The sequence below is a fragment of the Narcine bancroftii genome, chromosome 5, assembly GCF_036971445.1.
Source record: "Narcine bancroftii isolate sNarBan1 chromosome 5, sNarBan1.hap1, whole genome shotgun sequence".
In the NCBI taxonomy this organism is placed as follows: domain Eukaryota; kingdom Metazoa; phylum Chordata; class Chondrichthyes; order Torpediniformes; family Narcinidae; genus Narcine; species Narcine bancroftii.
This window is the reverse complement of record NC_091473.1, coordinates 130,781,332-130,795,062: the sequence shown is the minus strand read 5'-3', so window position 1 is coordinate 130,795,062 and position 13,731 is coordinate 130,781,332. Positions and strand designations below refer to the sequence as shown.

The following is a 13,731-nucleotide window of genomic DNA, read 5'->3' as shown; positions in this document are numbered from 1 at the left end:
TCCACAATGGTCCCTCCCGCCCGCCCGCCCCAGTCCCACAATGGTCCCTCCCGCCCGCCCCGCCCCCAGTCCCACAATGGTCCCTCCCGCCCGCCCGCCCCAGTCCCACAATGGTCCCCGCCCGCCCGCCCGCCCCAGTCCCACAATGGTCCCCCCTCCCCAGCCCCCGCCCCCAGTCCCACAATGGTCCCGCCCGCCCAGTCCCACAATGGTCCCGCCCGCCCCAGTCCCACAATGGTCCCGCCCGCCCCAGTCCCACAATGGTCCCGCCGCCCCAAGTCCCACAATGGTCCCGCCCGCCCCAGTCCCACAATGGTCCCGCCCGCCCCAGTCCCACAATGGTCCCGCCCGCCCCAGTCCCACAATGGTCCCGCCCGCCCCAGTCCCACAATGGTCCCGCCCGCCCCAGTCCCACAATGGTCCCGCCCGCCCCAGTCCCACAATGGTCCCGCCCGCCCCCAGTCCCACAATGGTCCCGCCCCGCCCCAGTCCCACAATGGTCCCGCCCGCCCCAGTCCCACAATGGTCCCGCCCGCCCCAGTCCCACAATGGTCCCGCCCGCCCCAGTCCACAAGGTCCCGCCCGCATCCACAATGGTCCCGCCCGCCCAGTCCCACAATGGTCCGCCCGCCCCCCAGTCCCACATGGTCCCGCCCGCCCAGTCCACAATGGTCCCGCCTCCCCAGTCCCACAATTGTCCCTCCCTCCCAGTCCCACAATGCCCGCCGCCCCAGTCCCACAAGGCCCTCCCTCCGCCCGCCCGCCCGCCCCAGTCCCACAATGGTCCCTCCCTCCCGCCCGCCCGCCCGCCCCAGTCCCACAATGTCCCTCCCTCCGCCCGCCCCGCCCGCCCCAGTCCCACAATGTCCCACCTCCCGCCCGCCCGCCCGCCCCAGTCCCACAACGGTCCCTCCCTCCCGCCCCGCCGCCCGCCCAGTCCCACAACGGTCCCTCCTCCCCTCGCCCGCCCGCCCCAGTCCACAACGGTCCCTCGCCCCCGCCCGCCCCAGTCCCACAACGGTCCCTCCGCCCCCGCCCGCCCCAGTCCCACAACGTCCCTCCCGCCCGCCCGCCCCAGTCCCACAACGGTCCCTCCCGCCCGCCCGCCCCCAGTCCCACAACGGTCCTCCCGCCCGCCCGCCCCAGTCCCACAACGGTCCCTCCCGCCCGCCCGCCCCAGTCCCACAACGGTCCCTCCCGCCCGCCCGCCCAGTCCACAACGGTCCCTCCCGCCCGCCCGCCCCAGTCCCACAACGGTCCCTCCGCCCGCCCGCCCAGTCCACAACGGTCCCTCCGCCCGCCCGCCCCAGTCCCACACGGTCCCTCCCGCCCGCCCGCCCCAGTCCCACAACGGTCCCTGCCGCCCGCCCGCCCCAGTCCCACAACGGTCCCTGCCGCCCGCCCGCCCCAGTCCCACAACGGTCCCTCCCGCCCGCCCGCCCCAGTCCCACAACGGTCCCTCCCGCCCCGCCGCCCCAGTCCCACAACGGTCCCTCCCGCCCGCACCGCCCCAGTCCACAACGGTCCCTCCCGCCCGCCCGCCCCGTCCCACAACGGTCCCTCCCGCCCGCCCGCCCCAGTCCCACAACGGTCCCTCCGCCCGCCCGCCCAGTCCCACAACTGTCCCTCCCGCCCGCCCGCCCCAGTCCCACAACGGTCCCTCCCGCCCGCCCGCCCCAGTCCCACAACGGTCCCTCCCGCCCGCCCGCCCCAGTCCCACAACGGTCCTCCCGCCCGCCCGCCCCAGTCCCACAACGGTCCCTCCCGCCCGCCCGCCCCAGTCCCACAACGGTCCCTCCCGCCCGCCCGCCCCCAGTCCCACAACGGTCCCTCCCGCCCGCCCGCCCCAGTCCCACACGGGTCCCTCCCGCCCGCCCGCCCCAGTCCCACAACGGTCCTCCCGCCCGCCCGCCCCAGTCCCACAACGGTCCGGTCCCGCCCGCCCGCCCCAGTCCCACAACGGTCCCTCCGCCCGCCCGCCCCAGTCCCACAACGGTCCCTCCCGCCCGCCCGCCCCAGTCCCACAATGGTCCCTCCCGCCCGCCCGCCCAGTCCCACAATGGTCCCTCCGCAGCCCGCCCGCCCCAGTCCCACAATGGTCCCTCCCGCCCGCCCGCCCGCCCCAGTCCCACAATGGTCCCTCCCGCCCGCCCGCCGCCCAGTCCCACAATGGTCCCCTCCCGCCGCCGCCCGCCCCAGTCCCACAATGGTCCCTCCCGCCCGCCCCAGTCCCACAATGGTCCCTCCCGCCCGCCCCAGTCCCACAATGGTCCCTCCCGCCCGCCCCAGTCCCACAATGGTCCCTCCCGCCCGCCCCAGTCCCACAATGGTCCCTCCCGCCCGCCCCAGTCCCACAATGGTCCCTCCCGCCCGCCCCAGTCCCACAATGGTCCCTCCCGCCCGCCCCAGTCCCACAATGGTCCCTCCCGCCCGCCCCAGTCCCACAATGGTCCCTCCCGCCGCCCGCCCAGCCCCCAGTCCCACAATGGTCCCTCCCGCCCGCCCAGTCCCACATGTCCGCCCGCCCGCCCAGTCCCACAATGGTCCCTCCCTCCCGCCCGCCCGCCCGCCCCAGTCCCACAATGGTCCCTCCCTCCCGCCCGCTCCGCCCGCCCAGTCCCACAATGGTCCCTCCCTCCCGCCCGCCCGCCGCCCCAGTCCCACAATGGTCCCTCCCTCCCGCCCGCCCGCCCGCCCCAGTCCCACAATGGTCCTCCCTCCCGCCCGCCCGCCCGCCCCAGTCCCACAATGGTCCCTCCCTCCCGCCCGCCCGCCCGCCCCAGTCCCACAATGGTCCCTCCCTCCCGCCCGCCCGCCCGCCCCAGTCCCACAATGGTCCGCCCGCCCGCCCGCCCGCCCCAGTCCCACAATGGTCCCTGCCGCCCGCCCAGTCCCACAACGGTCCCTGCCGCCCGCCCGCCCGCCCCAGTCCCCACAACGGTCCCTCCCGCCCGCCCGCCCCAGTCCCACAACGGTCCCTCCCGCCCGCCGCCCCAGTCCCACAACGGTCCCTCCCGCCCGCCCGCCCCAGTCCCACAACGGTCCCCTCCCTCCCGCCGCCCGCCCCAGTCCCACAACGGTCCCTCCCGCCCGCCCGCCCCAGTCCCACAACGGTCCCTCCCGCCCGCCCGCCCCAGTCCCACAACGGTCCCTCCCGCCCGCCCGCCCAGTCCCACAACGGTCCCTCCCGCCCGCCCGCCCCAGTCCCACAACGGTCCCTCCCGCCCGCCCGCCCCAGTCCCACAACGGTCCCTCCGCCCGCCCGCCCGCCCCAGTCCCACAACGGTCCCTCCCGCCCGCCCGCCCGCCCAGTCCCACAACGGTCCCTCCCGCCCGCCCGCCCGCCCCAGTCCCACAATGGTCCCTCCCGCCCGCCCGCCCGCCCCAGTCCCACAATGGTCCCTCCCGCCCGCCCGCCCGCCCCAGTCCCACAATGGTCCCTCCCGCCCGCCCCAGTCCCACAATGGTCCCTCCGCCCGCCCCAGTCCCACAATGGTCCCTCCCGCCCGCCCCAGTCCCACAATGTCCCTCCCGCCCGCCCCAGTCCCACAATGGTCCCTCCCGCCCGCCCCAGTCCCACAATGGTCCCTCCCGCCCGCCCGCCCAGTCCCACAATGGTCCCTCCCGCCGCCCGCCCCAGTCCCACAATGGTCCCTCCCGCCCGCCCGCCCCAGTCCCACAATGGTCCGCCCGCCCGCCCGCCCAGTCCCACAATGGTCCCGCCCGCCCGCCCGCCCGCCCCAGTCCCACAATGGTCCCGCCCGCCCGCCCGCCGCCCAGTCCCACAATGGTCCCGCCCGCCCGCCGCCCCAGTCCCACAATGGTCCGCCCGCCCAGTCCCACAATGGTCCGCCGCCCAGTCCCACAATGGTCCCGCCCGCCCAGTCCACATGTCCCGCCGCCCAGTCCCACAATGGTCCCGCCCGCCCCAGATCCACAATGGTCCCGCCCGCCCCAGTCCCACAATGGTCCCGCCCGCCCAGTCCCACAATGGTCCCCGCCCGCCCAGTCCCACAATGTCCCGCCCGCCCAGTCCCACAATGGTCCCGCCCGCCCCAGTCCCACAATGGTCCCGCCCGCCCGCCCGCCCCAGTCCCACAATGGTCCCGCCCGCCCGCCCGCCCCAGTCCCACAATGGTCCCGCCCGCCCGCCCGCCCCAGTCCCACAATGGTCCCGCCCGCCCGCCCGCCCCAGTCCCACAATGGTCCGCCCGCCCGCCCGCCCCAGTCCCACAATGGTCCCGCCCGCCCCAGTCCCACAATGGTCCCGCCCGCCCGCCCCAGTCCCACAATGGTCCCGCCCGCCGCCCCAGTCCCACAATGGTCCCGCCCGCCCGCCCCAGTCCCACAATGGTCCCCGCCCGGCCCAGTCCACATGGTCCGCCCGCCCGCCCCAGTCCCACAATGGTCCCGCCCGCCCGCCCCAGTCCCACAATGGTCCCGCCCGCCCGCCCCAGTCCACAATGGTCCCGCCCGCCCGCCCCAGTCCCACAATGGTCCCGCCGCCCGCCCCAGTCCCACAATGGTCGCCGCCCGCCCAGTCCCACAATGGTCCCGCCCGCCCGCCCCAGTCCCACAATGGTCCCGCCCGCCCGCCCCAGTCCCACAATGGTCCCGCCCGCCCGCCCGCCCGCCCCAGTCCCACAATGGTCCCGCCCGCCCGCCCGCCCCCCAGTCCCACAATGGTCCCGCCCGCCCGCCCGCCCCAGCCCACAATGTCCCCCACAATGCTCCCTCCCACCCTCCACCACAGTCCCTCCCACAATGCTCCCTCCACCCTCCACCCAGTCCCTCCCACAATGCTCCCTCCCACAATGCTCCCAATCCCTCCCACAATGCTCCCTCCCACAATGCTCCCTCCCACAATGCTCCCTCCCACAATGCTCCCTCCCACAATGCTCCCTCCCACAATGCTCCCTCCCACAATGCTCCCTCCACAATGCTCCCTCCCACAATGCTCCCTCCCACAATGCTCCCTCCCACAATGCTCCCTCCCACAATGCTCCCTCCCACAATGCTCCCTCCCACAATGCTCCCTCCCACAATGCTCCCTCCCACAATGCTCCCTCCCACAATGCTCCCTCCCACAATGCTCCCTCCCACAATGCTCCCTCCCACAATGCTCCCTCCCACAATGCTCCCTCCCACAATGCTCCCTCCCACAATGCTCCCTCCCACAATGCTCCCTCCCACAATGCTCCCTCCCACAATGCTCCCTCCCACAATGCTCCCTCCCACAATGCTCCCTCCCACAATGCTCCCTCCCACAATGCTCCCTCCCACAATGCTCCCTCCCACAATGCTCCCTCCCACAATGCTCCCTCCCACAATGCTCCCTCCCACAATGCTCCCTCCCACAATGCTCCCTCCCACAATGCTCCCTCCCACAATGCTCCCTCCCACAATGCTCCCTCCCACAATGCTCCCTCCCACAATGCTCCCTCCCACAATGCTCCCTCCCACAATGCTCCCTCCCACAATGCTCCCTCCCACACCACCAGTCCCTCCCACAATGCCCTCCCACAATGCTCCCTCCCACAATGCTCCCTCCCACAATGCTCCCTCCCACAATGCTCCCTCCCACAATGCTCCCTCCCACAATGCTCCCTCCCACAATGCTCCCTCCCACAATGCTCCCTCCCACAATGCTCCCTCCCACAATGCTCCCTCCCACAATGCTCCCTCCCACAATGCTCCCTCCCACAATGCTCCCTCCCACAATGCTCCCTCCCACAATGCTCCCTCCCACAATGCTCCCTCCCACAATGCTCCCTCCCACAATGCTCCCTCCCACAATGCTCCCTCCCACAATGCTCCCTCCCACAATGCTCCCTCCCACAATGCTCCCTCCCACAATGCTCCCTCCCACAATGCTCCCTCCCACAATGCTCCCTCCCACAATGCTCCCTCCCACAATGCTCCCTCCCACAATGCTCCCTCCCACAATGCTCCCTCCCACAATGCTCCCTCCCACAATGCTCCCTCCCACAATGCTCCCTCCCACAATGCTCCCTCCCACAATGCTCCCTCCCACAATGCTCCCTCCCACAATGCTCCCTCCCACAATGCTCCCTCCCACAATGCTCCCTCCCACAATGCTCCCTCCCACAATGCTCCCTCCCACAATGCTCCCTCCCACAATGCTCCCTCCCACAATGCTCCCTCCCACAATGCTCCCTCCCACAATGCTCCCTCCCACAATGCTCCCTCCCACAATGCTCCCTCCCACAATGCTCCCTCCCACAATGCTCCCTCCCACAATGCTCCCTCCTGCCCTCCTTCGCCAGTCCCAGTTTCTCCCCCCCCCCCCCCCTGTTCCTCTGGTCTCTTTCCCTTGTTCCTCTGGTCACTCCACTCCTGGCTGCTTTGCTAAATTGAGTTTTCATCTGCATATTTTCAGTGACTTGGCCTTTTTATTGCTTTTAGTGTCAATAGATTGAGGCATATTTTGGGTGGACAGCCAGCACCAGGAAAACTGGCTGTCCACCCTATCTATGCCTCAATCTATTGAAACTAAAAGCAATAGGACATCTGTATAGGATGAAGGGAGGAATGTTTTCAGGAGATCTCAATGGTAAGGTGCCTGGAACGCATTGCCAGGGGTGGTGGTGGAGACTGATCGATATGGTCATTCAAAAGGCCCTTAGACCAGCACATGGATGCAAGAAAAAATAGAGGGTAATGGGTGTGAGTTGAGTGGATTTATATAGGTCATCACAGCATCATGGGCACAAGGGTCCGTACTGTGCTGTATTGTTCTGTTATTAGGTAGACACAACACTGGGCCGAACAGTTTTCTTTTATGTTATATGAAAAACTAAACACAAGATATCTTACTAGACATTGATATTGAGAGGATGGTATACTTACGGATGCATCCTCTTCAGCTGTGGGCACTGATCCATATTTCATTTTTAGTAGCCCTAGTGTAGCACCTTTTTAAATAGTCTCTGTGAATGCTGATTTGGTGGTGAATGAATTAAAGTACATGGGATTAAAGCTTCCTTTTCTTTCTTTTACAGCGTTCTAACTGATGTTGCAGTTGGCATAAAGGTAGGAGTGGCAATTTTGTTTGTGCATATTTGTCTGATATGTTAATTTCATCACACTGATACAAATATTTAGAAAACGCGTTGGTTCCAAAAATTGCATTGATGGATACTAAGATTAGCTTCACTGCAGTAGCCCTGAGGTACTCTACCTTTGATGGTTTAAAACTTGCAGATTTTTTGGTTCTATTAAATTAAATGACTTGCATTGCCAAGTTAACATGCTACTGTTGTAGAATAGTAAACTTTATTTTAGTTGATGAACTATATATTTGACTTGACGGAAAACAAATATGGAATCCAAAATTAATATCTATTTCTGGACGCATCATATCTCATGTCTAATTTCATGCATTATGAACTGCAATTATTCTGGCTATAACATTTGTAGTGATAGGAAGGTTTTCCATGTTGATCATGCTTGTCTATTGTGTCCATTGTTAAAGATTTATTTCGTTGTCAAGTAATAAAACGGGCATAATATCACATGATATTCGCTTTAGTCTACGGTAAGGCAGATTCTCCATCAGTAGAAATTTCCAGACACCTCTTGCAGTCAGAGAGAAGCAAAAGAGTGTTCACCACCCCCAAGCCCCACCGAGTGTCTGTGGATTGGCTTCCAGCACTCCTGCAGCCTCCGCAGCCACACAGACTCTAGTCCAAACCATCGGCAGATCGAGCTGCAGCAGCTCTGGCAGTGCCACTATTATTTTTTAATGCTGGTTTATTAAAGAAGCTCTGCAGTTAACCAAGGAGCCTTGCATTTTCCAAAGTCAACAACATTTTCGTTTTAAAAAAAAATCCTTAGAATCCTTGTTTCTTTGGGTTATCTTCCACTTTAAATCTTGTTTTAATTCACTTGTTCAGTATTTCCAGCAGTAAAACTATTCAAAACATTTGTCTGTCAAATCTTTTAACATTTTCTATTCTAAGGAGAACACTATTCTTTATGTCCACAGTGCCAGAGGCCATTTTCATTGTACTAACAGAGAATCTAGACATCCTCTTCAAGACCATGTAACCCTTCTTCATCTTTCTCAATTCCCAAATTTAAGCACTAGACCTGTTTTAGAAAGGTTGATGTCTTCCTAGCTTTCATACTCTTTCTTGATGATTAACTCTAAATGTCCCATAATATTTAACCAGTCATGGCATTTTGTCAGTTTCATAGCTCAGTTAGTATTCCAGTGGAGTGGGCTGAAATTTTGGTAGTTGTTGGGGGAAATTAAAAACTGAACTAAAGGTTTGGGACTTCCAGGTTTCTGTACCTTCAGCCTGTAGGTAGCAGTGCAAATAAATAATGATTAAGACTGGGGATCCTTTTTGAAGCGCTACTTTACATGTGTTCAATGGATGGGAGATTGATGCCCCTAGTGGACTTGGTGAGACTTGCTCCTTTCTGAGCCTTCTGTGTTCCTGGGCACTGAGTTTCTAAACCAGGCACTGATGCAAGCAGTATACTTTCCATAGTGTGCCTGAAGAAGTTTGATAAAGTATTCAATGACATGCCAAATCTCAGATTTCTCAGAAAGAAGAGAATATTGGTGTGTCTTCACGGTTGCCTTAATGAATTGACTTTTCAAGAGAGGGACTCTGATATATATTCGCCCAGGAACTTTGATGTCCTAATGCTCTTTGCTGTCCCGCCGATTGAATCTTGGACTCCACTTGATAAATTGACCTGTTTGAAAATTTAAATAATCGAGGCTTTTATTTGCATTACAGCCACTCAATGAAAGTTGGAATTCCAAGAATGGAATTAACATCTGATATTGTACCTTTTTTAATCTTATTTCTCCACAGCAAGCTGTGTTGTCAGTAATCAAATTAAAACAAAACCATTTTGTTTTTACCTAATTTATGATACTGGACTACAGCTCAAATTTCATGATGACGGTGTGGTAAATGTGTTATTAAATGCTCCATCATTTTTTTTTCTTCCTACTCAATCAATCTACCAGACGGAACAGGGCTGCACGGGTAACGCAGCGGTTAGTCCAAACTTGTTAGAGCACCAGAGACCGGGATTCAAATCTGGTGCTCTGTAAAGAGTTGGTACATTCTCCCTGTGTTTGCGTGAGTTTCCTCTAATTTCCTCCCACCGTTCAGAATGTACTGGGGTTGTAGGTTAATTGGGTGGCATAGGCTCATGGGCTGAAAGGGTTGTATGTCTAAAGATTAAAAATTAAAATAAAAATAACTCTAAGTCAAATTAGATTACAGGAGAATTATCCAAGTCAGTGTACAGGAAAATTGTCATTTGGCTAACCCATTGATATAGACAAATTTATATGGATAATTTGTGGTTAGCTGCCAGTGATAATCATTGGTAAAAGGTGATAAATAAACTTTTGTGATTTTTTTTTCTGGCATGATAGGTAAATGGAAGCCTTCAAAGGTGAAATTTTGGGAGTACAGAGGTTGTGTGTTCCTTATCAGATTAGAGTCAAAGTAAACAAGCGTAGGAAGCTTTGGTTATTGAGGGATATTGGGGATCTGATTCAGAAGACGAAAGAGGTGTATAGCACATATAGCAACATGGAGCAAATGAGGTATTTGAGGGGTGTAAAAAAAAAAATGCAAGAGAAATCAAAGAAATCAGGAGGGCTGAAAGAAGACACGAGGTTACTTTGACAAACAATGTGAAAGGAAATCCTAAGGGTTTCTACAGGTATATTAAGAGCAAAAGGACAGAAAGACAAAGGGGAAAAACATACTTCTTGAGACTCTTACTGAAAGAGGAGGAGCGTCGGACTCGAGAGAGAGAGAGAGAGAGCTGGGAGTGTTGGGAGGCAGCTTGAGGTGGGTGCCTTTAAAAGTGAGTGGAAGGCAAATTAAGGGTTAAACAGAATGGTGATTTGTGGGAGGAGTAATTAAGGTCAGGAACAGTGACAAAGAGGGGTAGCTCAAGCAGAGTGGACAGTGTTCAGGGGCCATTGTGGGAGTGGCTCAGGGTAGGAGTAGGACTTAGAGGCTTTGGCGAGCAGAGGCTGAGCTTGATTCCAGTAAGGTAAGATCTGTATATTGAAATTAGGTAGAGCTAATGGAGACAGCAGTGAGAGCAGTAGAATGCTCTGAATGCAGGATGTGGGATATCTGACTATACCTGCAAGAGGTGCATCCAGCTACAGCTCCTGGGAGGCTGAGTTAGCGAACTGGAGCTGGATGAACTCTGGATCATTTGGGATAGAGAGGAACTTCAGGGAGATGGTCACCCCTAAAAATCAGGAGACTGGTAACTTGGTGGCTGCTAGGAGAGGGAAGGGGAATAAGCAGACAGTGCATAGCACCTCTGGCTGTTTCCCCTCAACAACAAGTGTAGTGTTTTGGATACTATTGGGGGGGATGAACAACCGGAGACCAGCCATAGTGGTCACATCTTAGGCACACACAGGGGCTGGCTGCTTGGCTCAGAAGGAGGGGTGGGGAAGAGAAGAGGAGAGCTATGGTAATTGGGGACTCATTGGTTAGGAGAGTAGATAGGAGGTTTTGTGAACGAGTTCAAGGCTCCCGGATGGTATGTGGCTTCCCAGATGCCAGGGTAAGGGACATCTCTGATTGAGTTCACTGCATTCTGGAGGGAGAAGGTGAGCAGCCAGATGTCATGGACCACATGGGACCAATGACATAGATAGGGACGAGGTCCTGAATTGGGGATATATGGAGTTGGGAAAGAAGTTAAAAAGCAGGACCTCAATGGTACTCTTATCTTTGACATCCATGTGGGATGTTAGTCAGCAAGATTCAGATGCTTGGTATTCATGGTGAGGTAGTGAACAAGATTCAACATTGGCTAAACAGGAGAAGCCAGAGAGTGGTGGTGTAAGATTACTTTTCAGATGGAGGTCTGTGACTAGTAGTATGCCTTGGATTGGTGCTTTTATTATTTGTCATCTATAATCAATGATTGGATAATAATGTGGTAAATTTTTGCAGATGACAAAGATTGGAGGTGGTATGAACATCAAGGAAGGCTTGCTGAGGGATTTGGAGCAGCTGGAAAAATGGGCTTAAAAAATGGCAGATGGAATTTAATGTTGGAAGGACAGACCAAGAAAGGACATACACGGTAAATGGTAGGGCACTGAGGTGTGCAATAGGACAGGGGGACCTGGGACCAGATACATAATTCCCCCAATGTGGCGTCACAGATACACAGGGTTCTGAAGAAAGCTTTTGGCATGTTGGCCATCATATATCAAAGTATTGAGTATAGCAGTTGGGATGTTATGGTAAAATTGTACAATACATTAGTGAGGCCAAATTTGGAGTATTGTGTGTGTGAAACCGTTTGATGGATCCTAAGGGTATGAGTCTGAATGCAGCTGATTGAACAGTAGTGTTTTATTGACACATGTTGGGGAATTGCAACAAGGGTATAGACACACACATGCACACTTACCAGACTAAACAATACCCTCGCAACCATTTGCGGTAGAAGGCTTTACAATTAAATTACCACATATGATACCCACCACCCTTTGATATCCCTGGCAGGCACACAGTACAACAGCTCCCATCTCTTTGTTTGTGCACAGCTTACCAACTATCCTCCAGCATTGTCCACGGTTCTCAACCTGGAGGAGCTCGGGTTTGAAAGAGGAAGTTGGCTCACGTGTGGTGGGCTTTAGTATGTCTTAAGGTGAAGAGTCCAGCCCAGGTATGGATGAGCCAATTAAAGAGGGCAATGACCAGGTATGCACTGACCTGTGGGTAAGCCTTGACCTTGATTGGCAGGTGAGGTGACATCTGATATGGTTCCTGATAGAAATGTCACATACCCCTCCGGAATTCTCATCCCCACCAGGTTTCAGACAGAGAGGCTAAATGCCCCTCCACAATCCACATTCCCACTGGATTCCAGATAGAGGGGTTGCATGACCCTCCACAATCCACACTACAATTGTGTGCAATTATGGTCACCTAACTACTGGAAAGATATCAATAAGATTGAAAGAGTGCAGGGAAGATTTACTAGGATGATGCCTGGACTTCAGGAACTAAGTTGCAGGGAAAGGTTAAACAGGTTAGGGTTTTATTCCCTGGAGCATACAAGAATGAAGGGGAATTTGATAGAGGTATAGTACAACTACGATTATCTGAAATGGTCAGGACCAAGCCTATTTCGGATAAACATTTTTTCTTTGGAAAAGTGGTCATTTAAAAAAAAAAACAGCTCAGTAGCAGCAGCAAAACACTTGTATCAATGTTTAAACAGCAGCAAGTTAAAGCTTTTTAAGCATTAAAATAATGTTTAATTCTCTCCAAAGAAAAATGCTGGCCATCGCCGCACACCAACATCTCCCCACCAAGGTCCCCGCTCATGTAAATGCCAGGAGCCTTACATCCTGGCCAGTTTGGCTTTGAAAAAATTTCGGATAAATGAAGATTTTTATTTATTTTGGATATCCTCATTCTTCTGAAATTTAAAAAAAATGTTGAAAAACTGAGGATTTTGAAGAATCTGATTTCAGATAATCGGAGTTGTACTGTGTTAAAAAATTATGAAGGATTTAGACATTAAATATAGGTAGGCTTTTTCCACTGAGCATAGGTAAGATACAAACTAGAGGACATGGCTGTAAGGGTGAAAGGAGAAAGGTTTATGGGGGACTTCTTCACACAGAGTGGTGGGAGTGTGGAATGTGCTGTCAAATGAAGTGGTGAATGCAGGCTATATTTAATTTTTAAGAATTTGGTACTTGGATTGGAGGGGTATTCAAGGCTGGTTGGGGTGCTGGTCAGTGGAACTAAGGAGAATAACAGTTTGGCATGGACTAGAAAGGCCTGTTTCTGTGGTGTTTTGTTCTGTGGTTACAATGTGCTTTTATTTGCCGTTTAAGAGGTAATAAAGAAATGTCTTCCATATTAAGGGTTTGGAGAATTTTAAACAGAAGTCTATAGGAGTTTTTAAAAAGTTTTATTCTGGTTATGGAATTGACGAATGCAAACTGCATATTGAATATATTCACAAGTTAAAGTAATTTGGATATTTAATGATTTGTTTTGAATGCAAAAGCCTGTTTAAAATTGAAATAAACATTGTGACATATAAAATGTTTCTTAATTTCTAAATGTGGATTTATTAAAATTCCTTTTATTTTCATTTTCCTTAAACAAATTTTACTTTGCATACTCTCCAGTCAAGCTTTTCCTTGCCATTTTCACTTCTTAATAATGGATCTGTGACGCTGCCGCAAAACACTGAATTTTGTGACTTGTTCATGACAACAAATTCTGGTTCTGATCTATAGCAGTGAAATTTTAGATAATTGAAGTAGATTAATTAGAAGAAGATTGCATTAGGATTACATTGAGGATTCTATTCCACTGCGTAGTGGAAGTTTGACATCTTCCTGCAAGAGTAATGGTTATTGTTGCATATACTTAAAATTACAATTTTGTTTTTCTTAAGATGTTTTTTGACATGCTTAAATGGCATTATTCATAACAGTTCATAGCCCATTTGGTGAAAAAAATATGATTGATTTTACTCAATATTTTTAAAACTTGGATTAAAGACCTACCTTGAAAATGTTTATTTTCCAATTCCAGTGAGTAAATATTTATCTTCAACAACTTTTAAATGTTGGTTTTCTCTTTCCTTACAATTACAAAGCCGCAATTGAGCATTTGTTTAAATTTTAGCTTACACCATCTGCTGTTATGTACTTGGCCTATC

At 55.0% G+C, this 13,731-nt stretch overlaps 2 protein-coding genes across 4 annotated transcripts in view; both read left to right on the top strand.

The window, feature by feature from the left end:
• The first annotated feature begins 110 nt into the window (after window positions 1-110).
• Window positions 111-7,707, top strand: LOC138765338 (uncharacterized). Its single transcript, XM_069942379.1, has 7 exons — window positions 111-1,656; window positions 1,748-2,699; window positions 2,826-3,007; window positions 3,104-3,387; window positions 3,545-4,137; window positions 4,229-4,611; window positions 7,553-7,707. Exons 1-7 carry the CDS (start codon window positions 111-113, stop codon window positions 7,705-7,707), a joined length of 4,095 nt encoding a protein of 1,364 aa, XP_069798480.1.
• ptbp2b (polypyrimidine tract binding protein 2b) overlaps window positions 7,022-13,731 on the top strand; it is a 53,853-nt gene continuing 47,143 nt past the window's right edge. For 2 of the 3 annotated variants that reach the window (XM_069939067.1, XM_069939066.1), the window contains exons 1-2: window positions 7,026-7,053; window positions 10,986-11,118. In XM_069939067.1, coding sequence (XP_069795168.1) covers window positions 11,074-11,118 — 45 coding nt within the window. In that variant the 5' untranslated portion in view covers window positions 7,026-7,053; window positions 10,986-11,073. Of the gene's footprint in view, window positions 7,054-10,985; window positions 11,119-13,731 lie in introns of all 3 variants that reach the window. The other variant, XM_069939068.1, reaches the window with a different exon arrangement.